Source organism: Erpetoichthys calabaricus, chromosome 1 (assembly GCF_900747795.2).
Source record: "Erpetoichthys calabaricus chromosome 1, fErpCal1.3, whole genome shotgun sequence".
Classification (NCBI taxonomy): domain Eukaryota; kingdom Metazoa; phylum Chordata; class Cladistia; order Polypteriformes; family Polypteridae; genus Erpetoichthys; species Erpetoichthys calabaricus.
This window is the reverse complement of record NC_041394.2, coordinates 173,803,427-173,830,025: the sequence shown is the minus strand read 5'-3', so window position 1 is coordinate 173,830,025 and position 26,599 is coordinate 173,803,427. Positions and strand designations below refer to the sequence as shown.

Below are 26,599 nucleotides of genomic sequence, written 5' to 3'. Positions count from 1 at the left end.
CCTGAGCAAAACATGGATTATTAAGGCACAGTCTGCCAAGGGTAAGGAAACAAAAAGACTGCACAGTGTGATATATGTGAACCTGGCATAAACCTTACGTATTTTGAGTTACGTATTTTACTTGTAAACTCACATGGCAAGTAGACCTCACAAAGTAAATACATTTTAAAAATCACTCATTCGTTATGAAACTTGCTTAATATAGTTTAGGGTCATAAAGCGAGCCTTCCCTGACAGCATTGTTACAAGACAGGAAACAACGCTGGGCAGGGAGCTAGTCCCTTGCAGGCCCATTCATGCACACATTTCATTATATGCACGAATTGAGAAATGCTAATTAAGATGACATGTTTATGATTGGGAGAAAAGCCTGAGAAAAAGACCATAAAACCACCAGGAAAACAATCAGATGGTGACCGGCCTTTGATATAAACCTAGGACTCTGAACCAGACCAATTTTAGTATATACAGTAAGCATTAATGACTCTTGAGGATGGAAGACTTTTGTGAGCATAATTTCAAAAGAAATTTGATGTGTTCACAAAATGATTATACCCCATGATGGTATACACTTGTAAAAATAATTGTTCTTTAATTGCATGTTATGGTTCTTTACTGGGTTGTGTGGTTCCTCATAGCCTATTGCTTGACAAACCACCATTTAATTCAGGGAAGGATTTTTTTTTGTATATCAAGTCGATCCTTTGTGCTTTTTAATATGTTGAAAAAAGCTGAAGTCCTTAATGTATGGTTGACTACCTAGCAGGAGACTAACATATTAAGAAAACCTGAACTTAACTTGTGTTTTTGTATGCAGTCTTTTTAACATCATGAACATATTGATATTTCACTAATCTGTTACCATCTATTCATGGTTATTTACTGTATGGAGCATGTTACGGCTCGAAATAAATAAAGGTCCTTTCTGGGTCCTTCATGTCAATCTGTCTATTGGGCACCAAAAATTGTTTCCATATGTCATCGCTCTGAAAAACCACTCTGGCACCTTTATTCCTAATACTATAAAACAGTAAAATACTACTGTATTTTGTTACATGTAATGGAATGAAATAATGATGTCTTGTTGAAAAATATAGTCTTTATTTCAGTTGTGTTGCAGTTTGAGTACAAATTGCACAAAATGCAAAATCATTATCTCTGTAGAGAAAAACAATCTGATATAGTAATTTCTCTCAAAATCAGAAGGCTTCCAACTGTGTGCAGTGCCAAGAACTGCACCAAGTTTCTTTGAACTGAGCCATTTATGAATTGCTCTGTCCACAGAGACAGAAACACACACAGACATCATCACTCTGAATGTGGTTAAATCATGTTCAGGGATACTTAAAATCTATTGAGAACTCGAAGCAAAAAAAAATTCACATAATATTTTCCATATTTAAGTGTGTGAAAGGTAAAACTTATCATTCTCATCTCTTTTCTCTCCAGTTTTGCATTTTGCTGTTTCTTCAATGGCCACATTGACCATACTCCTTCTGATGCAGCTTTCATGAACTTTTCCCTTCAAGACAAGAGAACCTCCTTTAGTAGCTGGAATACTTGACAGCTCCCAGAATTTCTTGCTCATAGTAGCCACTACTCATTACAATCACCACGCCCTAAGGTACCTCACACATCACCTCTATCAATCTTTCTCTTCATCAATTCTGCAAACCTGCAGGGCACATGCCACGGCCACATAAGCGATTTACCTTCAATCATCTTAACAATTATTAACACTTTCACTAATACTCTTCACCTCCACCATTTTGTTTGTCCATTTTTCTGACATAACTACATGAACCCCAAGACTTCCATCACTGCTCCGCTGCCATCTTTTCTGTTCATTCTCATATCCTGTATGAAGCACACATCTACTGTCTTTTTGTTCAACATTCCCACCACTTCTTTGGAGTTTCCTGTTATACTTCAAATTTTCTAAATCACAATCTTTATAGTCTGTTATTCGCACCTCATACACGCTGCCTCTCCTTTGTCTTCCTTGCCACCAAACCAGCCACCTCACAGTGCAGCAGACCTAGGACCATCAAAGATCAGTTATCCACTCCACCTGTGGTTTGGCTGAAATCTCCAACATTCTCTTTGATGTAGGCAGGTGGGGGTGCCCATGGGATACTATGAACTGTAACCTGTCCCATGGTTTGTAATTCTCATCTTTGAATCTCATCATCAAGAGGGAAAGGAGCAAAACTTTTTAAAGCCAGATGCTATTTATGATGACAGCTTTCTTTAGTCACCTTTTAGGACACACACAAGAGAGGAGGTACCCCAGGTCACAAGGGAAACATACTTACTTAGTAAAATGGAATCTTGATGGTAAGTTCAAGAGCGTTAACAGTCTTCAATGTGTAAAACACTCTGTAATTTTTAACTTAATTTCTTAGCAAGCAGTCATTGAAGGGGGAGGAAAATGATATTGTTCAGAAAGCCAAGTGATTAATTAAATGTGATCCATATTTAATGAATTAGGCAAACAAAAAATGGAATTTAGGAAAATAATTTGTACATATATGGCATATACTGTATGCAAAGTTTCAAACACTCATCTCCTGGCAGAGAAGTGCTAGCGTTTCAGATTTCATTTTTTAATATTAGCTAGCATGTAACTAATCCTTAATTTCTAGTAGTGTGTTGTCTTGCAGCTCAATGCCTTGCTAGTGCAAAGTGAAGTGGTGGGGGCTGCTTTGTTCTTACTTTACATAAAGCTGGCCTGACTTTTTGCTGATTTATTTCATGATACAGTACACATATTATTTGGCTCAAATGAAAAGTGTGGAAGTTCTCTAACAGCAATACTAGAACTATATTGCTTTAAGTATTTGGTTCTGTGTTCTTGGGATTTTACCAATGCCTGGCCAGCTGGACATGAGTTAATATATATCTGTTCTATATGTTGCCATATCTAGATGTGATTTATCTGTTATTTGAAATTAGTGACTCACTGAAACATTTATGGACTAAACAAAGACCTATATTGAGGTACTATAAAAGTTACAGATAAAAAGAAGTTATGACACTTAAGCATTTTTTGCAAATATAGTTGTGATTTTATTATCAGTATGTATGCAAACATAAAATTTTAATGATGTATTGTAATCTTATTTGCTGTCTAAATCAGATGTATATAGCTAATGAGACTGCATTGAAAATAGACTGTGGAGATTTCTGCCTTAGTCATTTTAAATAGACAGCAATAGATCAAAACAATTCATTATTGTTTGCTATTCAGAAGAGCAAATAAAATAAACACAGCAAATATCGTATTGTGGTTTATGAGTGGAACATCTATGGAAACATTGCTTAACAGAAGTCAGAACTCCAACTTGAACACTTACAGGAAATAAAAATAAAAGTAAAATGAACAATTAATACAGTAAGAAGCACCAACATCCTTCCTGGGCAATCTACAAATGCAACAGTCTCAAACGCAAGTCCACTGGCACCCATGTTTATAACCAAACAATCCATGCATCACATACATGAAGTTGTTCTTTTCCATCAAATGATTACCAAAGTATTAAATAAATAATGTAAGTGACATTTGACAATAGTGTACATAAGACCACACTACTATTGAAGTGTGATCAGACCAAAAAGAAAATGGAAACACTGCCTAGTAGAGTTGACACTCTTGGCTAAAATCAACTTTAAAAGAGCAAAGACTTTACAGTAATTAAGGATAAAAAATACAATACAGATAGACATAAAAACAACTTGTAAAACTTCCCCTAGACAAATGTACATGTTCAGCCAAATCCAGAGGAAATGTGTGCAACGAAAGCACTGCTTCAAAGAGTAAATATGGAAAACAATAAGTAAAGATAATGAAGCTCTGTTTCAAATCCATTTTTCTTACTAAGGAGCAAATCATTTAATATTCTTTTTATGAAACTACAACATAAAATTATACCAATTCAATATAAGCCTTATCCACTAACCCTTACAAAAAGGAACTTTCCTATCTATTGCGTCTCCTCCAGTTATGTAACAGAGCATGTGATTGTCTTCCCCATCTGCCTGATAGCCTTTGCTACCAAGCTCCATTTCACCTTCTCACAAAGTGTTAACCGCCATAAACACAAACAGCTCTTCACTTAACAGTTTAATCCTTGTTCCTGAGGTGGAATTTAGGACAAAAAACAACATAAAGTACATGTATCAGGAGAAAAGCAACAGAAATGATTACCAAGAAGGGGCAGGAGGTTGCTTTTTCTTCCTTTCTGTTATATTTACTAAGTGAAGTGCTGTTGTACTTGAGAGTGTTTGCTCTTCAAAAAGCAATTATCTTCACCATGTTTCACTTGAACTAACTTGCAAAGTTCACAGAGACATATTTAAAGAGCAAGTTCACATTTTATTTTCATCTAGGTGCTCAGTTTTCCTTCTTCATTACAAAAAATGTATGTGTTTGACAATGGTGATCCATGTCTTTGTAGCTCTGTAAGATATGGGGATAAACCATCTTCCTTGGACACCCTGCTTTTTTTATACCAACACCTCCAATAGCAGTACGTACTGCTACTGATCTGTCTCCAGTACTGGTTTCCAAAGAAGCAGGAGGCCAGAACCTAGGAGCAGGGCAGAAATCAGCACTGAACTAGGCCAGTCCACAGCAGGATGTATGGAATTACAAATTACCTATCTCAGAACTTCAAAGACAACCTATGCAGATATGGGAAGAAGAATGTTTAAACACCAGACAGACAAAAAAAAGCTAAACACTGCACCAATGAGCATGGAACCATATTTGAAATAACTCAAAATCTCACAGACAGTTAACATAGTTTGACTTTTTCAAAATTTCTTTTGGGGCTGGAGTGATCTATTATTTGCATTGTGAAAACTGGCAAGTAAACTGCCATTTCACTGCCATTTATTCTGTTAACTGAGGAGGCTGAGCATATTAACTTTGCATTAAAAAAACCTTCACAAATGGCTTGTGCCTGTATTTACTGTATTAATGTAGGTATTTATATTTATTTGTTTAATTAATTATTATCCATTTAATGTGAAAATTTGTAACACTATATGTGAGTGGAAATCAGTTGCTAAGCTTGGGTCCAGTCCTCACTATTCATATGGAGGTGGATGATATTACACAGTGTATTTATTAAATGTAGAGAGACAAATAGTGAAGATAATAGGAAGTGCCTTAAAAATCTGTCAGCTGTTAAGACTTTTTCACTTTATGAAGCAAATTTTATTTTTTTAAAAACATTTTATTAATATTATTAAAATCAAATAACATTCCATATAAGCAAGTAAAGTTTAACAAAACTAAGTTCGAAACAAATCGATCTCCACCCATGAGAAAGAAAGAATTCTTCTAGTTGAGCAAGATAAGTCTACGTGCCAATAGTGTAGTAAAGGCAATTACAGTTTGTTTGTCCTTCTCCACTTTAAGCCCATCTGGAAGGACACCAAACACAACTGTTAATGGGTTAGGAGGGATTGTGACACCAAGGCTGTCTGAGAGGCATTTAAAGATTTTGGTCCAGAATGATGTTAATTTGGTGCAGGTCCAAAACATGTGGCCCAGTGAGGCTGGAATTTGATTGCATCGTTCGCAGGTTGGATGTTGCCCTGGAAACATTTTGGACAATTTTAAACGAGGTAGATGCGCACAATATATAATTTTAAGTTGAATAATTGTATGCTTTGTGCATATGAAGCTTGAGTGAATTCTGTGCATTACTACCTTCCACTCCTTTTCTGATATGTTGAGTGAGAAATCCTTTTCCCATTGTCCTCTTGGATCTTTGAAAGGGAGGGACTGTAAAATGGTTTTATATATTACAGAAGTGCTGTCTAAGTCCTAAAGACTGATCAATATAGAGGTAGGTGGGAGGTGAGGGAAATTGGGGAGGTTTTGTTTGACAAAGTTTCTAATTTGAAGATAGTGAAAGAAATGTGTTGCTGGAAAGTTAAATTTAGAGTGTAATTGTTTGTGGGATGTGAAGACTTTGTCTATATACAGATCTCATAATGTGATTTAATCCTGAATGTTTTCCAAACATTAAAAACTGCGTACGTTTGAGAGGGTGGAAAAAGGTGGTTCTCATGCAGAGGTGCCACAAATAAAAGTTTCTCTTTCTTAAAATGCTTCCTACATTGATTCCATATTCTGAGTGAGTGAAGCACTATTAGAATGTTAGTATATTGGCGATTAGTTGTACTTATTGGGGTACAAAGCAAGGAATATAAAGACTTACTGCAGGATTTTATTTCTATTGCGGACCAAGAGTGTGTCTGTTCATCTATTTGTGTCAATGTCCAGGTTTTTATAGCTTGTATATTTGCTACCCAGTAATAAAATTGAAATTTAGGTAAAGCCATGCCACCTTTTTCCTTAGGTCTTTGTAGAGTCGCCCTTTGGATACATGGATATTTTGAATTCCAAATAAATGAGGTTATGGTTAAATCTAATTTCTTAAAAAATGATTTATTGATGAATATTGGAATGTTTTGAAATAGAAAGATAAGCTTAGAAAGGATATTCATCTTAACAGTGTTAATTGTTCCAGCTAAAGTGAGATGGAGGGTAGACCATCTACTGTATGCAAGTCTTGCTTAATTTTTTCTATGCAGACAGGAAAATTTTGTTGATAAAGAGCTTTATGTTTACTTGTGATGTTTACCCCTAGGTCAGGGGTCGGCAACCCGCGGCTCTGGAGCCGCATGCGGCTCTTCAGCCTCCTTGTAATGGCTCCTTTTGGCCTTGACAAAAAAAAAAAAAAAACATGAAAATTAATAACGGCAATTTCTTAATTTAATTTGTATATAATATATGTAATATATAAAATGTTTATTTACTACTACTACTGTTATACACTTTAACATCTAATTTTTATTTATAATTTGTCAACTAAAATATGCGTCACATCTACGTCTATAGCCCTCGCCTTTACCTGCAGGTGGCTTCTGGAGTGTGCGACCCCTGCACTAACCATGAATAAATCCCAAAAATGAAAAATCCCAGAAGAGAACAGAGAGTTTAATTCTGCGTGGACAGAAGCATTTGCCTTCACCGCCAACGACGCTGGCTTACCGGTGTGCTTAATATGTGGCGATAAATTATCGAACAACAAAAAATGTAACGTTGAAAGACATTTTCGAAACAAGCACTCAGCATTCACTGAAAAATACCCAAGTGAAGATGAGCGAAAGAGAGCAATTTCGGAACTGCAACGGAAAGCTGAACAGAGCAAACATACTTTCAAAAAGTGGATCACTTCTCCACAATCAACTACAGCTGCTAGTTTTGTGGCAGCTCAAGAGATCGCAAGGAGGGGTAAGCCGTTCACAGACGGAGAATACATGAAAGAATCGTTCATAAAAATATCAGAGCATCTATTCTCTGACTTTAAATGTTTTGGTGTTTAAGCGCTGATGACAGTGTTTGCCAGAGATGTACAGAAAGGTTCACTCTCTCACTTCCCCTCCCTGAGAGAGTTCAAAGCAGTGAACATTCACATAAATTGTGATTATTTCCACCGTACAATTATTGCAATGCAAGCTGCATTTAGAGAAAGATTCAGTGAGTTCAGAAAGAAAAAAAACACTCTCTCCTTCCCTGGACATCGACCCATCCCTGCTGAACACATCCGCATTCACAGGAGTAAGTAAGCCCGATCTAGAAATTGAACTGGCCGCATAGCGGATAAAGATTTATGGGTGTCCAAGTTCAAATGCCTGACAGCGGATCTTGAAGAAGTCGCCCGTCAGAAGGCTACTCTCGCTAAAGAGCACAAATGGACTGATATTGAAAACCTCCCCAAACCCGACAAACTTGTTTTCAATACATGGAGTGCCATTCCCGAAACATATATGAACATGAAAAAATATGCATTTGGAGTCCTGTCCATCTTTGGCTCAACATACTTATGTGAGCAAGTTTTCTCAAGAATGAACTTCATAAAGTCCAAATATCTCTCCCACCTCACACATGAGCCTGCAGTCCTGTGTGAAGGTCAAAGTCACATCGTATAGCCCCGACATAGAACAACAACAGCATTTATTTATATAGCACATTTTCATACAAAAAGTAGCTCAAAGTGCTAGAGATGATCTGCAGCGAACTTCAGAAACAGAAGTCACATTAAACAGGTGAGAACAATAGCATTTAATAGGCTAATATTTAAAAAAAAAAAAAAAAAAACACATTTATTTCAGACCCGGAGCTGATGTAGGTTTTTTTGTATGTTCAGGTGCTTCAGTTGATTGCTGGCTGAGAGGGAAACCTGAAGAGGATGAGAGCACACTGAAATGGAATTTTATGTTTACTTTTTTAAAGCTGCTAAGCTACAGCTAAATGTTTTATTTATATTAAAGTGGGCTAGTTTTTATTTTAATTTTATACAGGTATAGGAAGGACTCAAATAGGCCTGCAGAGTTCAGTTAAATTTATTTCAAAGTAGGCCTACACATGCACACTGCACTTCTGTTTGTTGTATTCCGTGGTTGTAATATGTAAAATCTAAAAAAAGATTAAAACTTTTAAAAGTTTATAAGCTGTGTTATGTTTTGCGGCTCCAGACTATTTTTCTTTGGAGGAAGAGGGAGCAAAATGGCTCTTTTGATAGTGAAGGTTGCAGACCCCTGCCCTAGGTATTTAAACTGATCTGCGATGATGAAAGGGAAAGTGTCCAATCTAATACGGTGTGCTTGAGAATTCACTGGAAAGAGCACACTTTTGTTCAAATTAATTCTGAGACCAGAAATCTTTTGAAATTCTGTTAGTGCTGTTAGGACTGCAGGCACAGTATTTTGAATGGGCTTTGCTTCACAATCCTCTCAAGGCTGTGGTTATCCCTGTTGCTTGTGCACCTTTTTCTGCCACAGTTTTTCCTTCCACTCAACCTTCCATTAATATGCTTGGATACAGCACTCTTATGTACAATTGTCAAGTCAGCAGTCTTCCCCAGGATTGTGTGACCTACTGAACCACACTGAGAGCCCATTTAAAGGCTCAGGACACCTTTGCAGGTGTTTCAGGTTAATTAGCTGAGTGTGGTGTGACACCAGGAGTCTACAATATTGAACATTTTCACAATATTCTAATTTTCTGAGATACTGAATTTTGGGTTTTCATTAGCTATAAGCCATAATTAGCAAAATGAAAAGAAATAAATGCTTGAAATATATCACTCTGTGTGTAATGATCTATATAATACATGAGTTTCACTTTTTGAATTGAATTAATGAAATAAATTAACTTTTCAATGATAATCTAATTTATTGAGATGCACCTGTAAGTGCATATATGCATCATGGCTCCAGAAAACATCTTGTGAAGTTCTTAGAATGGTAAAGCTGACTCCAAGTACACTAATTGCTTCCCCGTTTATTTGTGTGATTGACAACTTGAAACTTTACCAATAAGCCTGTAAACTCTTAATTCTGCTGATCTCCCCAGCACAAATTTATACAATATTACTACAGTTTACAGTTAGCTTTCATTATGTTTTATTTCAGTGCATAATAGGCTGTCTTTACAGTTTATATAAAATTATAGAACATTTGGAAAATTGTAGTGTGTTAGCCTATTTCAACACAGAAAAAATCCATTTGTATGTATGTGTTATTTTAATTGCTTCTGTTATATAAATAAATATGGTCCACTATATTTGTTAAAAGTAGCATGTATGACAGCAAAATGTAAGCTTACCAAAACACATTTGCAATGTAGTTTTTCTCTTTGCAGTGTCTAGCACTGTTCTCTTACAGGTCAAGGAGACAAAGTTGTGCCAGGATTCAAACAACGATCTACACAGCATTTGTGTTTTCTCCCCTCATCTGCATGGCTTTTCTTTTCATATCCCAAAACAAGTACAGGTTTATTTGTGACTACAAACAGTGCAGTGTGGGCAAGAATGGGTGTGTTTGTGAATGTGCCCTGTGATGGAGTGGTGCTATGCCCCAGAATGACCATTTCCCATCATTTTGTAGGACTGACTGACATTATCCATTTTTTTGCTATGGCTAGAACACAGGTCCTGGCTTAACAGCCAAGGCCAGACACTCTTAATTCCAGCTAAAACGTCTCAGTTTGTCTGACGAGGCCCCTCTGCAGAATGTAGACATATTTGATAATATAATTGATCACAGACCAGGTAACACTCAGTAATAGCTCTCAATGGTATGAGCTGGAGGGTGGCACGGTGGCGCAGTGGGTAGCGCTGCTGCCTCGCAGTTGGGAGACCTGGGGACCTGGGTTCGATTCCCGAGTCCTCCCTGCGTGGAGTTTGCATGTTCTCCCCGTGTCTGCGTGGGTTTCCTCCGGGCGCTCCGGTTTCCTCCCACAGTCCAAAGACATGCAGGTTAGGTGGATTGGCAATTCTAAATTGGCCCTGGTGTGTGGGTGTGTTTGTGTGTCCTGCGGTGGGTTGGCACCCTGCCCGGGATTGGTTCCTGCCTTGGGCCCTGTGTTGGCTGGGATTGGCTCCAGCAGACCCCCGTGACCCTGTGTTCGGATTCAGCGGGTTGGAAAATGGTTGGATGGATGGTATGAGCTGGATACCCAAGTTCAAACAAAGACTCTTAATTCAAACTGAGAACCCTAAGGGACAGAACTTTGCACCATTGATCAACCTAAAAGGATGGGACTTTGTGAACCTAAGAAACCAATGGCAAGATTCCTTCCTTTAAAAGTCCTTGTCAGACCCTAACTAATTTTTTTCTCCATCAAGCTCACCACTCAATCTGGCTGTAACTTTTTCTGTATAGCAGAGACCCTAATGCTAAGGGTGTGGGCATAATGAAATTGGAACAATTCCTTCCTCTCCAAAAGGGTAACTGGGTAAAAAATGATTCCACCTATAACAGGAATTGGAGCAGGTGTACTATTAGTCAAAACCTTTCTAAAATAGCAAATGCCTAAGCTGAAGAAAACCACACACATTCACCTTGCTAAATGACGGGACTGACTGACCCAGCAGGCGTAATTTTGCTAACAACCAAATATACTGTAAGTGTAAAAACTTTAAAGAGAATCTGAAAAAGTAAACATGCTGAAGATTCTTCCCTGTATCTGGAGAAAGCTGACTAGGAAAGGAAAGAAGCATCACTTACCTCAAACCATAAGTACACTTACTTTGATTCCAGTATCTATTATTTGTAATTCAATAAAGAGGACAAAGCCAGCGAACGTATTATGGTTGTGGTGTCACTGTAACTGGTGGAAATAATCTTGTGAAGGATAAGTTCTGGCTATTTTGAGTTTCCCATCCTAAATCTAGTAGGTAAAAGTAAAACTATCTATCTATCTATCTATCTATCTATCTATCTATCTATCTATCTATCTATCTATCTATCTATCTATCTATCTTATCCTTATTTTCTAAATATATTTATTTTATTTTTTGCAACAAGCATGCTTGGGTTATTTGTGAAAGCAAGTCTATGGCCACATCAGTACCATAACAGAGAAAGTGAAAGTGTTAATATAGGCTGTTGCTGATTTGTGAAACTTGTTCATAAATTGTATAGCTCTTCTTCATATTTCTGGCATCCCGGCAAAAAAGTCAAACAGAGATCCCTTGCTCAACCTACATTTAAGTTGGCGTCCCTTGATTGGCATCTTGTTGATTGTTTTAAGTATTTACCAGCAGTGTTGAAGATAAAACTGATAATTAATTAACTGAATGATCATATACCCCACACTAAAAATTTGTCTTAAGAAAAGGTCTTAAGAAAAAATAAATAAAAACAAGCTTTCCATCATGTACACAACAGTTTGAATGGCGTTCACTTGTTCTTCAATTAAGATTTGCTTCTACATAAAGTATACAAGGCTCCCTGCAACCTTTTAACGAGGAGCTTGAGAAAATAATATATGCAAAGATTTATTGACCCCTGCAATAACCCACACTGCCAGTTTGCCATCTTAAACTGCAAGCTTGAGTGAAAATCAGCTTGATTTATTTAGATGTCTGTTAATTTGCTGTTCAGTTGTATTTGAACAGCTTTTATTTCCACAGCTGATACAACTCTCATGTGTCTGGCTGTCATTAGATTGGATATACATACTGAATGCAATGATCATGATGGTCTGAAGGAGCTAACCAGCAAATGATTTCCTAGTTGGAAAAGAATGTTGAAAGGCAACTCATCAAATCGTTCTTGCTTTTAGATCAATTGAAAATGCATTATAATGATAGGGCATCAACTGATGGGAAAGCATTGAAAAATCACACTCAGGTCTAGAATGCTCCAACATCTTGCAGGTGTGAAAATAAAATGCAGAGATAAATTATCACAAGTGTTTGTGCATTCGATAGTGGTGATTTAACTGGGTGGTAAGACAAACCACAATATTGTAACTGAGATCAGGTTTGCCTTTAGCATAGACTCCAGCTTTTCCGTTATCAACTATGAAATGCTTGTCCTTGCACTCTCAGCTCCTCAGTGGACAAGATACACAAAGTGATTAGCTAATGTAAAGGTCTTCTATAACTAAACTGGCCAGCATCATTGTTTACACAGCGTAAATTAATTCACTGAAGTGCAGGGAGTCCTCAGGTTTGATCCTGGAGGATTTCAATAGTTCTACATTTTTGTTCCAACTTAATTTCTTAATTAGAAGCCAATTATTGCTCGACCAACAATTTTATGCATAATTAAGGTAACTCATTTGTTAAGATTTCCAATCCTTAATTGAATCCTTTAGATTTAATGAGCTCCAGTCACCATTTTAATTGCTTCTTGTTTTCTTAAGTATCTACCAGTCAAAACTGAGACACAAAGGTACCAATAGCTAACTATTTAATTTGGTCCTGATTGTGTTCATCATGAAGTATCTGTCATAACAAAATATTTGGAAAGTAGTGGAAGGGAAGGAAAATGAAGGACTGAGAATTACTAGCGTGCTTGACTCCATAATTCATTTGGATGATATTCTCAGATAAGAAAACCTACAATGTAAGAATGACTTGATATGGCAGAATAAAAGCCACAGAATTATATAACAAGTTCTGTTATCAACAAAGATTGGTGTCTAATTAAGTGGTTGGTTTGATAATAAAAACCTGCAGCCATTGCTGCTCCCCTGAACAATGCTCAAGGACTGCTGCTATTGTGTAATAGACATACAAAGTGAACATGGCTAAAATATTAGATCTACATTAGAAAGTGATTGTGCATGTCCTGCTTATTTCCCTAATCAAATATTTGACATTTATCAATATGAATGTGAACCTATGTTATAACCAAATCCCAAACGATATGAACATTTAGGATGATATTCCACATTCACACCTTTTGGTATAGTTTGTTCCAAAAGGAGTAGAAGACTGTAATGCATATTTACTGTAGTAAGCATTTAAAATGTGATTCAGTTCGTGTTTTTTGTCTTGTCTTAAAATAAACTAGGGGGCTCCGCCCCTTGCTCGCTTCGCTCGCCAACCCCTGGTGTTGGGTAACCCGAAATACATTGATGTATGTATGAGATATATTGGAGTGTAAAGGTGTAGATGACGAACAAAGGAAGTAAAGAACCCATAGCATGGCACATTAGAAAGATATATTGGAATATTCCTTTATACACAACATTTGTAGTAAAGATGGTGTGTTGTCCTTGAATGAGTTCTCCCTGGTATGGAGTATCTATAACTTTAACTGTAATGTCAGATAAACGCCGAACTCTTGAGAAGGCTACATAAAGTTGTTGGTTCCATCAGGACGTAAATGCAGGACAATATCGCGGTCAAATGGAGGCTCACCATCTTTACTTTGAAAGACAGTTGCAACTTCATTAACGATGGGAAGATTGTATCGTCTTGGATCGTGCTCTTTGTCCTATATTAACACTAAAGCAATAGTAGTTGGCGCTACACCTTCTGCATCTGCTTTTGTATTGGCCTCCCTTTCAACCTCATGTAGCATCTTTATAGCCTTAGCCAATGGGTGATTGTTTATGACTTCAGCGACGTTTCTCATTATCAGCTCTGTGCATTGCTCATTTTCAGGAAGGTTCATTCGTTGATAGATTGCGTCATCTGGATCTAACATGTAGATTTGTGCATATTTGCGTTCGTGATGTGGTTCAGGGTGCACTGTTCCAATCCGATGTAATATTTGTCCACATACGCGAAAGCAGCATGGGCCATTGCCAGCTGGTGGCCAGATATTTACCCCGGTAGATGCAAAAGCAAATGAACTATTGTAGGATCTAATGCAGTCCATAATGCCTGCTTTGCAGACGCGCGTTGTAGGTGCCTGCGTTCATTGATTTTATCTAGGCGGGCTCGTTTGTGTATCTCTGTCAGTTGTGGTCTTTCATTTTGAACCTGTGCCTGCTTTGCTTCCGCAGTTTCAGATGGGCGTTGTAGGCGTCTATGTTCATTGTATTTGTCCATGCGGGCTCGCTTTTGTAGCTCCGTTAGTTGAGCTGTTTGGATTTGGAGTCCGAGACAGTTTTTCTTCTGCGGTTTCAGACGCGCGTTGTAGGCGCCCACGTATCCATGCGGGCTCGTTTTTGTAGCTCCGTCAGAGGTTCATTCGTTGATAGATTGCGTCATCTGGATCTAACACGTAGATTTGTGCATATTTGCGTTCGTGATGTGGTTCAGGGTGCACTGTTCCAATCCGATGTAATATTTGTCCACATACGCGAAAGCAGTATGGGCCATTGCCAGCTGGTGGCCAGATATTTACCCCGGTAGATGCAAAAGCAAATGAACTATTGTAGGATCTAATGCAGTCCATAATGCCTGCTTTGCAGACGCGCGTTGTAGGCGCCTGCGTTCATTGATCTTATCTAGGTGGGGTCGTTTTTGTATTTCCGTCAGTTGTGGTCTTTCGCTTTGAACCCGTGCCTGCTTTGCTTCCGCAGGTTCAGATGCGTGTTGTAGGCGTCTATGTCCATTGTATTTGTCCATGCGGGCTCGTTTTTGTAGCTCCGTTAGTCAAGCTGTTTGGTTTTGGAGCCGAGACAGTTTTGCTTCCGCGGTTTCAGACGCACGTTGTAGGCACCCACGTATCCATGCGGGCTCGTTTTTGTAGCTCCGTTAGTTGAGCTGGATCGGTTTGGAGCCGTGACCGTGACTCCATTAGTTATCCATTGTCTACCGTTAGTAATATGGATAATTGCACTTACTGTTAATATGGAGCGTTTTCTGTGGTTGTACTGTTAATAATGCATCACTGTAATGTGATCCACATATGCTATTTGGTTTGGACGTGTGAGGATGCCGTACGTCTAATACGGAGAGTTCGTTTGTTCTTATTACCCGGACCATGCTGTGTAGTGTGGACGTTTAGTTCAGAAGCGCGTTGTAGGCGCCTGCGCCTTTCATACTTTCTCGCACCTTCCGTACTATCTTTGTGGACCTTTGCGGACCCCGTAGTGTCTTCCGTTTGACTCTGGGGTGCAGTGCAGAATCCTCTTTTCTGTGTGGCTGTGTCGTTAGTCGTTAGCTATGGGTGCGTTGTTGCTTCATGTCTTATTTACGTTAGTTGAGCTCTTTCGTTTTTGAGCCATGACTCCATCGTTCGCGGCGGATCAGACTTCGCTTACGGTTTATGAGACGTGCGCTGTAGGTGCCTGTGCACTATGTCTCCTGTGTCCATCACCGTGTATCTGCCTTCCGGTTTACCATTCTCGGTTAGTAATATGGATGATCCTGGAATATTTTTTGGTACGTTAGGGATTCAAATTGTAGGTGTGTATGTATTGAATGTGTATTTGTGAAATTCTGACAAGTGTTTTGGGAAGTTTTTAATTAATTCCAGAATAAAGGATACTTTTTTGAATTTGGGCAACAATAAGCCATATATTTCTTTTTCTTTGTACCATCTCACAGATCCAAGAGACTGGTTTCAATTCACGCCAGGTCACTGTTTTCTTTGAAGATTTCTTAGGCGTCTCTGCTTTTCTTCTATATCCCCAAACATGTGTATGTTTTATTCCTGAATGATGTGATTTTTTTTAACCTCTTTATGTAATTATGACATTCATGTTAAATCTAAGACCTGTACTCCGCTACTGGTTTTTTAACCTGTTACAGTGTTTTAAGTTGATACAACATCCTCATTTTCCTTGTTGCCACAAAAATATATACTGGACTTCGTCTGTTTCTCTGTTTTGTTTATCTCCTTCACATTTATTTGTACATAATCTCACTTGATAGACAGATACTGTTTTTGTCCCCAGGAGGATATTTGGCTTTTTACAGAAGCTCTTTAAATAAATAAAAAGATAGATAAATAGATTTACATGCAAACTATGGTCTGAGCACACACCAGAAATATTAAAAAGATAGAAAATTAAAAGAAAGAAAACTTCTGACTTGACATTCCCAATCGCTGATTCAGCGGCTGAAAGTGCTCAGTGTTAATGTGTGAAAGTGTATCAGAGAGAGGATGTGCAGCATTGTTCATAATGGGGCTCCATTTTGTTTTAATTTTCTCTTTTGCTACTACCTCCAGGGGTTCCACTCCTGTTAATGCAGATCAAATGATTAAGCTGGTTTCTAAATCCATCCATCCATCCATTATCCAACCCGATATATCCTAACTACAGGGTCACGGGGGTCTGCTGGAGCCAGTCTTAGCCAATACAGGGTGCAAGGCAGGAAACAAACCCCGGGCAGGGCACGCACACACACTCACACACCCACCCACACACCAAGCACACACTAGGGACAATTTAGAATCACCAATGCACCTAACCTGCATGTGTTTGGACTGTGGGAGGAAACTGGAGTACCCGGAGGAAACCCACGCAGACACAGGGAGAGCATGACATTATCTAATCAGATAAAAATTCTTTGAAACCCAACAGGTTTTTGCTTCACACTATCTTTGATTTCTAATCGTGCAGATTGCTTGAAGAATTTGTAAAGAGCAGTATCAGCTGAGCAACTAGTCCTACATGGAATGGCAATTCATCCCACTACACCCAGCAACACTTCACCATACTGGGTCAGTTTTGATTGAAACAGCAGCCTTGACTGCTTGAAACACACAAGCATATGGTAGATGGTGGCATGTGATATTGTATTGCTTTGAGCATGTAAAGTGTTTATGATTTTTTTTATATACAGACATACTTTTGATTAAATTTTTACAAATTTTTATTGCAAATCTTTTTAGTATAAAATACTGTACTTGTTTAATCAAAATATATTCTATAAAATATAGTTTTCAAGAAGAAAGTTAGCACCAACAAACTCTAGGCTTGCTTTAGAATATACCTTAGTCTTTTCATAGCTATAAATTTTCTTTGTCTTAATCCATTCTTTGGGCATATTTACATGAACGTTTATAGTCATTGTCATGCTGATGGGGTGGCACAATGGTAGCACTGCTGCCTCACATTAAGGAGACCAGCGTCCACATCCTGGATTCTCCCTTTGTGGAATTTGCATGTTCCCCCTGTGTGTGCATGGGTTTACTCTGGTTGCACCAGTTTCCTACCACTGCCTTATGTGAAGGTGATTTGAAAACACTAAATTAGCCCTAGTGTGTTCTTGGTATGTGGGTGTGTGTGCTTACCGTGTGATGGACTGGCACACTGTCCAGGGTTTGTTCCTGCCTTGTGTCCTATGCTCGTTGGGATAGGCTCCCACCCTCGTGATCCTGGTCTGGATTAAGCAGGTTATAAAATGACATGCCCATGCTGGTGGACACACTGTCAGTTAAACATGAAATGAGAGGCTTGATGTTCTCTTCCAAGATATTTTGGTATTATTCAAAAGTTACCGTTCCCTTCCTGATTGTGAGTTTTCCAGTTTCTTGGGAAGAAAACAGCAGTGCCAAACCATAACATGCCCATCACCATCCTTGAAAGAGCAAATAAGGGGATTTTAAAAGTAAACAAATATTGCCAGGTACTATATATCATATCTATGATCTGCTTTTCGCAACTGAGAGGGTGTGGAGGAGATCTGATGACTGGCCAACAAACCACAAGCGTTACCTGGTATGTAATCACCTAAATATCAGACCTATGCATGTAATACTATGATCTACACCCTGTCAAGTAAGCGAACCAGCCACTATGGCGCAACATCTGAGACTTTGCCTTGGGCACTGACGTCCAAGGTTCGATCCCTGCAAGGCGAAACAAAAAGTGCATACACCTGAAGAGCCCCAATTAGGACAAAACACGTGTTGTGTACTTTTGTGTATTATTTGGTAGGTACTATCTATCTATCTATCTATCTATCTATCTATCTATCTATCTATCTATCCATCCATCCATCCATCCATCCATCCATCCATCCATCCATCCATCCATCCATCCATCTATCTATCTATCTATCTATCTATCTATCTATCTATCTATCTATCTATCTATCTATCTATCTATCTATCTATCTATCTATCTATCTATCTATCTATCTATATACAATACAGTCACACACACACAATGAGAACAAAATAATATAACAATGGTCATTGGAAACCAAAGTTGCCAACTCTTTGAGCCTTGGATTCAACATCACTTAATTGAAGTCAAAAATTGAAATCACAAGCTGATCCAACTTGCGTGAATTTTAGCACAACAACTTATAAAGTAACTTAGTAGAATGTATGGCCCCCACGTGCCTGCCTGTATGCACTCACGACAATTAGAAGTTCTCAGTTGGATTCAGGTCTTGGGAACATGCGGGCCAGTCTGTGGCATCAATGCCTTTGTCATGCAGGAACTGCCTACCCACTCCAGCCATATGAGATCAGGCATTGTTGTGTGCTGGGTGGAACCCCGGCCCCACTGCACTAGTATAAGGAAAGACAATGGTTCTGAGGATCTCATCCTGGTACCTAACAGTAGTCAGCATACTGTAGACTAGCATGTGGAAGTCTGTGCAACCCTCCAAGGTATGCCTCCCCAGACCATCACTGATCCACCTGAATGTTGTTGCAGGATGAATAACGTTCACCATGGTGCCTCCAAATTCTTTCACGTCTGTCACATGTGCTCAGTGTGTACCTGCTGTTATCTGTGAAGAGAGTGGGGTGCCAGTGGCGGAGCTGCCAATTGTGTATTCTCTGGTGAATGCCAATCGAGCAGCACAGTGATGGGCTGTAAGCACATGTCCCACTAGAGGACATCGGTTCCTCATGCCACCCTCATGGAGTCTGTTTCTGACAGTTTGATCAGAAACATGCACACTAGAAGTCAGTGCACCTCCTGTTCCTTCACGCACAAACAAGCAGATAGTGGCCCTACTGCTGCTGGGGTGATGCCATTTTACAGTCCTGTCCAGCTCTCCTTGTGTAACAGCCAGTTTCCTGGTATCTCCTTCATGCTCTTGAGATGTGCTGGGAGACACAGAAAACCTTCTTGCGACAGCACGTATGGATGTGCCATCCTGGAGAGGCTAGACTACCTGTGCAAGCTGAATTGGCTACAGTTACTTCCTCATGCTACCAGAAGTAATAAGGACACTAGAAAATGCAAAACTGGAGAAGAATCAGCCAGGAAGGGTAAGGAGAGAGCAATTGTCTGGGGTCACCACCTGCAAGACCATTCCCCTTTTGGGGCGTGTCTTGCAGTTGCCTGTCCAGTACATCTGTTGTTACTTTCATTTGTACCAAAGCAGGTGAAGCTGATTCACAATCACTTATGCTTCCTAACTGGACAGATTGATATCCCTGAAGCTTAACTGACTTGATGTTAGACTGTGATGATTAACTGTTCCCTTAATTTTTCTGAACAGTATATACTGTATATGCATATGGAGAAAGAGAGTGAGACTTAGCGTTTATAGATAAAGCATATGCAAACAGCAGTAGTATTCTATTGCATTAATTCTACATAACATCAAGCCGAAAACTGAAAAGCAAAATATGATTCCTACTGTGCACTTCATTAATACAGCAGCCTTTATGCAGAAAATCTAAGGACAGTATGAATGTATATCATGGCTGTATATTGTGCTTTATACTGCAATGTAAATTTCCCTCAGGTATTTACATTGCCTATATTATAAAGTGTGCTTTTACTATTTGTTTTAAATTCACCAGCTTGTTGTAGAGTGTATTAAAAGGTAAAAATTTGCTGTAAATATGACTTTTAAACTGTTTTTAGGCTTTGTCTGTGTTTGGATCTATGGTCATGTCCACTTTCATACTTTTAAATGAGGTCTATTATGGTTCTGTAAGTATAGTAAAGACCTTTTCCACTCATTCTTTTACAGAAGGCCTAACTGTAGTGTTATTTTGTATTAAAGAGGCTGAATGGCAAAACAACTCCAACTGAACAGACTCCAAAATCGAATTATTCTTGTTGCTATTATTTAAAAAACAAACCATTTAATAAAGACACAGAACTGATGATTTACGCTAGGTAAAAGTAAATCTTCCCCAAATATTGTGTAAATTCACTGTAGACAGATTGAAAAGAAGAAGTTACCAATACCAGGTTTAACATCTTGAAGACCTTAAAATCTTGACTCAATTATTTTTCTATCATGATGTTAGGTGAAAGTACTTGAGGATATACAACTTGTTGCAGTGAAAAGCATATTCTAATCAAATTACTATTATTTTTGTATTATATGAATAAAGAAAAATATGAAATTATGATGAAATAATTAAATAAAAAATAATAAATTATGATCTAATGCATATTCATAGATACTCTGAACCTGATTATTTAAAAGAAGGTCATATTTAACTTACTTATGAAGAGCAGGCCTTTTTGCCTTTACAAAATTAATATAAGGGTTTATCTGAGACAAATACTAATGTTGTCCAGTGAGTCGTCAATGACCAGGTCTAAAGAAACTCTGCAGTATTGCTTATGAACACAGCAGCATCTCAAATAATGGTGACATTTATAGTGTTCACATTACAAGAAGGTTGTTAAAGTATAAAGTAACCAGAAAGAGCCAGTAGACTGAATCCAAATTTGTTGGATTCCATCCACTGGTTTAAAATTAGTAAGAGATTCAAACTAGAGAGGGTTACAATTAACATAAATGTAACAAAGTATTTCTTCACATGAAAATGTACTTTGGAGACCTTCAAATCTTGATCGTGACCCTCTAGTATTATGGAAATGTTCAGACAAGTTGTCTTGAGCTGAACAGGCTGTTCTTATGGTGTTATAGGCATATGGATGAAGAGTTACCTGAATGTTTTCTATTCTAGCACGCAGTTTCTCAAATTGACCCTACATCCTTTCCCCATACAGTGCTATGGGCAGTGCATCTACTTCCTTCATTCAGGGCGAAGGATATGAAGTATAATTTATGCCTCAGAAAGCCATTTGATATTTTTCTGATCCTCCTATGGAAGCCTCTCTGTGAAACTAACTTATTTGCCATTTCTAAAAGCTAAGTGTTCCTACCATACTGCTCTGTGAAGAACACAACCAATATGAACACATTGATTTAATGAAGCTTTACTTTGGAGAGTACTATGATAGTCTTACACTTCATCTCATACAAGCATTATTGGCATCACAAATAGTATTTACCATAGTTAAAATAGTTTATATATACTGTCAATCATATTATACTAAAAAGGTATTCTTTCAGTAACAACAGCAAAGAAAAAAACAAACAATAAACAAATGTACTGTGTGATTCAATGTGAGCTTTCTACATATATTGGAGTAATAATTACTCAAACAGAAATAATTTTTAAACCATTTTAATGGTATAGTAAACATTCCAGAAAGTGGAACAAAATTAAGCTTTGAGTGTTTTTTTTTGTTTAATGGAAGGAGCTAATTTCTCTGTATTTAAGCATGGACCAGCTCAGTTCTGAGTTTCAGATACACATGATATTATACACACTGGTACTGCTGTTGTTACCTTCAGGGCATCAGCAAGTTTAACAGCTTTGGACCAGAACAGAGCTTGTGATCCTTTATATAAAGATGGTTGTCCTTCCCAGAACTTCAGGGGTAAGGAAGTTCCTTTTCAGGACATTTAAGACTTCATGGATGAAGATATGTTTTATCAATAACTGATTTTCAACATTTACACATGAAAAGAGGAATGTGTCCATATGTGTGGGATCCCACCTGTCAAGTTCCCATTTTCAATCTAACCTCTCTTCCAGATGGCACCCTTTCTGCTTTTTATCTGTTTTATCATATTTTCTTTAAATTATGTAACAACTAATAATAAATAAAAATTGATTTTTTTTTTATAATATGCATGTGCAACTTAGAAGCTGGAGTTTGGGCAGAGAACCAGAGTGTTACTTGTGAGCATGTCCTGCTTGGGGTAGTAGAGAGGTTTGATTTGGAAATTATTAAGAATATGTTTTGAAATATCTTACATAGTATTCAACAGTGGTCGCTCGCTTTGCTGGCTTTTTATTTCGTGGAGCCTTCGGCTTTGTAATACACATCTGGACCAAAATAAAAGCAACTTGGCTCCGTTTCCCTTGCTTTTTGTAAAAGTCGTTGTGAAACTTTTCAACATCGGCCGTAGTGAGCTGGCCAACGTCTCATCTCGTTCCACGATGCCTACCAACACCTGCATGATTGCAAGAAATCTTTGGCGTCTTTTCAGTGCCACTATATCGTTTCTTCTTTTCTACGTTTCTTTTCCAATTCTCAGGATTTCTGCTTCGTTTCCTGGGATTTTTTTGATTTAGAAATTGGCTCATCAAACTCCATATTTACGTCCGCCATTTTTTTGTCACGTGGCGAATGCGCTGAGATGATTGGCTGGTGTACTTAGCAGCTTTTGGAACTAAGCTGGTTATGTATTTAACAGGTTTTAGAACTCACATCAAAATTTATAGCACTATATTTTGGTACTTAGCAGGTTTTCAAGCCCACTTCAATACCAAGCACATAGCCGACCCTTTGATGAGTCACAACCATGCTTCACTTAAAGTTCGCCAAAAAATGTACTTAGCAGGTTTTGGAACTCACCTCTTCAAATATCCAAAGACATGTGTTCTTGATTTTCTTAGTGGCGTGTGACTTTTGGATGGGGCTTTCAGGTGGAAGCTCTGGATTCAGTATTATTAACAGTCAATGCAGGAGGACTACACAGTGCTATGTCTCTCTCTAGCAGATTTCTTTGTTTTTTATGTAGGCTTCCTGCTAGCAGCTCTTTGACACCAGATCGCACATATAATAAAGCAGGGATCCAACAGCAATGTGGGCAGTTTAGCTTAGTGTAGTCTAATGCCAGCAAGAGAGCACACTTAAGAAAGAAAGGTCCTTGGATCAAAGTCTAATACATTTCAGGAGGGCACAGCTAGGAGTTGGTATAAAGCTATGTGCACTGTACCACAGACTGAATTTACTAGTGGGGCTGCTGTGTGAAGATGATGGGTCACCAGCAAATATACTGTACAACCCAGATACAGTATGTCAGAGTATAGGGACAAAAAGAGTAAACAATTAAAACATAAGAAATCTCTTCATGTGTCTGGTGAATCCGTGAATCTTCTGGAGTGGGATCCTGGAGGAAACTACTGAAGACACGCTATCTGAGCAAGTGCAGCTCTCTAAAGTCTGCTTGAATTCAGTCTCGTGACCACTAAAAGCAACACTACACCAATACAGTGAGGCATAAAACCAAAATGTCAATCTGCTTATCTTGTCAATATCCTGTTTGTTTTTTCTACTTCTACAGCCTGAGTCAAGCGAGCGGTTGAAAGTTCTGCAGAGAGGAGCCTGGACACAAGCTGCCCCCTGCAAAGAGGAGAAATACTACAGGAAAGTCAGGTATCACTCCCAACTGCCTCACCAGACAGAATGTGATTTGTAGTATTATGTATTAATGTGTATTTATGTGTTTTATTGTTGTTTTTTAAATTATTATTTTTCATATGTTTTATGTTTTTTCTGTTATTTTCATAATTGTGTATTGTCCCTTTAACTGTGCATTCATTCCTTGTATGTTGTGGATTGAGCTCCATGAGGCCGGGCCACCCTGACTTCTTGACTTCTGAACACTTTATCTGTTTATTTACAGTAAAGGCCCTAGCTGAGTAAACTCAAATGAGGAGAACATTGTCTGTGATTGGAATTTGAAAGTATTGTTATTTTCTTGGAAATTTTTTGGTTTTGTAGTTAGGAATTTTGAAGACAGCTGTAGTTAGGATGTTTCTTTGGGCTGACTGGTTAGGTTAGGCCCTGTCTTCATTGTCCTTTTAGGAGGCCTCACACCCATTGTGCTATGTTTGGGAGTCCTAATCATAACAGTAGCCTAACCCACCAGGTTGTTAAAATTAAATCTAACTACTGCACTAATTATCCTTGCTGTCTTGCCAGTGCTATGTAGAACAGCTCCCCTTTTACCAAAAAATATTATTAGGGGAGATACTTAGGTTTTCAGAAAGGTTTGGGTCATCCGGCAGGGCCGTGTTAGATGGAATTATCTGGTCTCTAATTCTATAAAATTGTGTTTTAAAGATTGTCTGATCCTATTACCAAAAAATGTCTATTGGATTTTGGGAAAATCCATTCAGCTGTTCAAATACAAATATTTCATACATAGATATGGTCAGCATAGTAGTTCCCTAGTTACAATACAGCAGTTTACATTATTTTCTGTGGAGGATGAGACCTATAGATTATTCAGGGTAGAAGAGACAATCATTAATAGAATTAGACCAATGATTTGTCTGGTCCTCCTGTTAAAAAGCAGATTTTGTTCAGTCTGTGAGAATCTGTGGCTAATACATAGAATCTGCTTTGACATGCCATTCAGAATATGGACATGGGTCACTATCCTGGTTGAACTAACTCAAAGTTGTCTTTCATTCTTATTAATAAAGAAACAGATGTGTGAATTTGTCTATCAGGTCTATAAACCAAATTAGTTTTGGCAGCAATCTTGAAAGTTGGTTTATAAATTGCACTCCTTCATCTTTGAAGACATTTCTCTCCTTTCACTAAATGAGAACACTGTCCAACCTTAGCCAAGAGGGAATAGTTGGCCTTGCAGTTGGAGATTCCCAGATAATATTTTCACAACTGCATAGCAATGAGGAAGAGTTCCTTCCTACTAACTGGCAACTTACATCAGCAGTGAAAGACTACAAATTAGTTTGCAGCAGGAAGGTAGACAATAGTGACACTGAGGTGAAATCTGATCAAACAACCTTACGTAATTGGCTGGAAATATATTTTTCCATATTCATGTTGCCATCTCTTTTACATAAAAAAAATTAAAGCATGAAGTCAGTAGATTGAGTATATAACTAAATACATTTCTGTAGCTTTTCCAAATTGATTTCAAATTACATTTTCTGTCTCCTTGATTTCCTACTTTTTTAGATGTCCTCTGTATTGGGCATATCTATTATAAACACATGGCTGGGTGATGCAGGGCATATCCATGCTTTTTGCTCAAGCTGTAATTCTAGAGGGGTCCAAAATGCATAGTATTCAGGTTCAAGAACAAATTTTCTGGCCCAAAAAACTACATGAGTAAATCCTACTAGATCATGCAAGGATTATTAAGGGAATGTGCCTTGGGTTTGTTAAACAGTGAAAGTTGTATGGTTATCTTAAAGCCCTGGAGTACCTCCAATGTGCAACACTAGCAGGCAAAATACCTACATCTCATGCCAGTCTTAGACGTTCTTCCATTTAATAGGATAAGGGGAAACCTTGGATCAGAATCTGGAAGTCCTATTGATTATAGAAGTAGACAGGAAGCTTTCACAGATTAATTGATTCTTATACTTTCAAACAAAAATTACATTCAGGAATGCAGTAAGACCAGCATTTTAGAAGCCAAGCATTTATGTGGAACCAATGAATTCAAGAAAAGAACAAAAATTAAATATTAAATATTCTAAAATATTAAAGCTATGGTAGTAAAGATAACAGCAAAAAATATAATGATCCCTCCTCTTGCATCTATCAGTTTTTCTGGGCTCACACTGTCTAAAACAAGTTTACAGTGAGAAAAGAGAGGTATAGTGAGAAAGAATGACACTGCATAACCTGATATGTGGCACCATCAGTCAGAAGTCAATTGTGTATAGTTTGATTATGATAATTCAATGTTGAAATATGAAGCAAAGGATAAATCAGCATGCAGCACAACACAAACAACTCAAGCATAAAGATAATTCATGTATAGTATCTGATTATTAATACATCACACCTCAGGAATCACAGCCAGGTTAGCTAACTTGCTTAAGGTCATGCAGAAAGATCCTTGTGATTTTCGTGACTTCTGTCTGATAATACCTTAAGCAACAGACTATGTTGCAGAGTGGTATCCTGAAGAGGATTTATCACGAGTAAAGGAATTAAAGAGATGTTTGTACTAAAAGGGCAAAGGAGAAGAATGGCTTGCTTTTTTCCTTAGTGGTAGGCAGGGAGGTTTAGTGATTAAGGTTTTGAACTTCAAACCCTGCAGTTGTGGGTTCAAATGCTTCTACTGACACTGTGCTCCAATTGCCAAGTCACTTGACCTGCCTGTGCTCCAATTGGAAAACCAAAAGAAATGTGACCAATTGTATCATAAATGTTGTAAGTTGCCTTGGATAAAGGTTGAGCATTAATAAATGAATGTTTCTAACTACAAAATATAAAGACAGGGTTAAAACGGGATACACAAGAAGGCAAACAAACAGCCTTTAGTTTATATTGCACTTTTCTATAGTGAAAAGCATTCCATGGAACCTAACCAGATTA

The 26,599-nt window shown here is 38.0% G+C and overlaps 1 protein-coding gene across 3 annotated transcripts in view; it reads left to right on the top strand.

Moving 5' to 3' along the window:
* Nucleotides 1–26,599, top strand: part of LOC114656916 (dynein axonemal heavy chain 3-like) — a 139,874-nt gene that overhangs the window by 3,619 nt on the left and 109,656 nt on the right. For all 3 annotated transcript variants that reach the window (XM_051920071.1, XM_051920068.1, XM_051920066.1), the window contains exon 2: nucleotides 23,577–23,668. In XM_051920071.1, coding sequence (XP_051776031.1) covers nucleotides 23,577–23,668 — 92 coding nt within the window. The remainder of the gene's footprint in view (nucleotides 1–23,576; nucleotides 23,669–26,599) is intronic.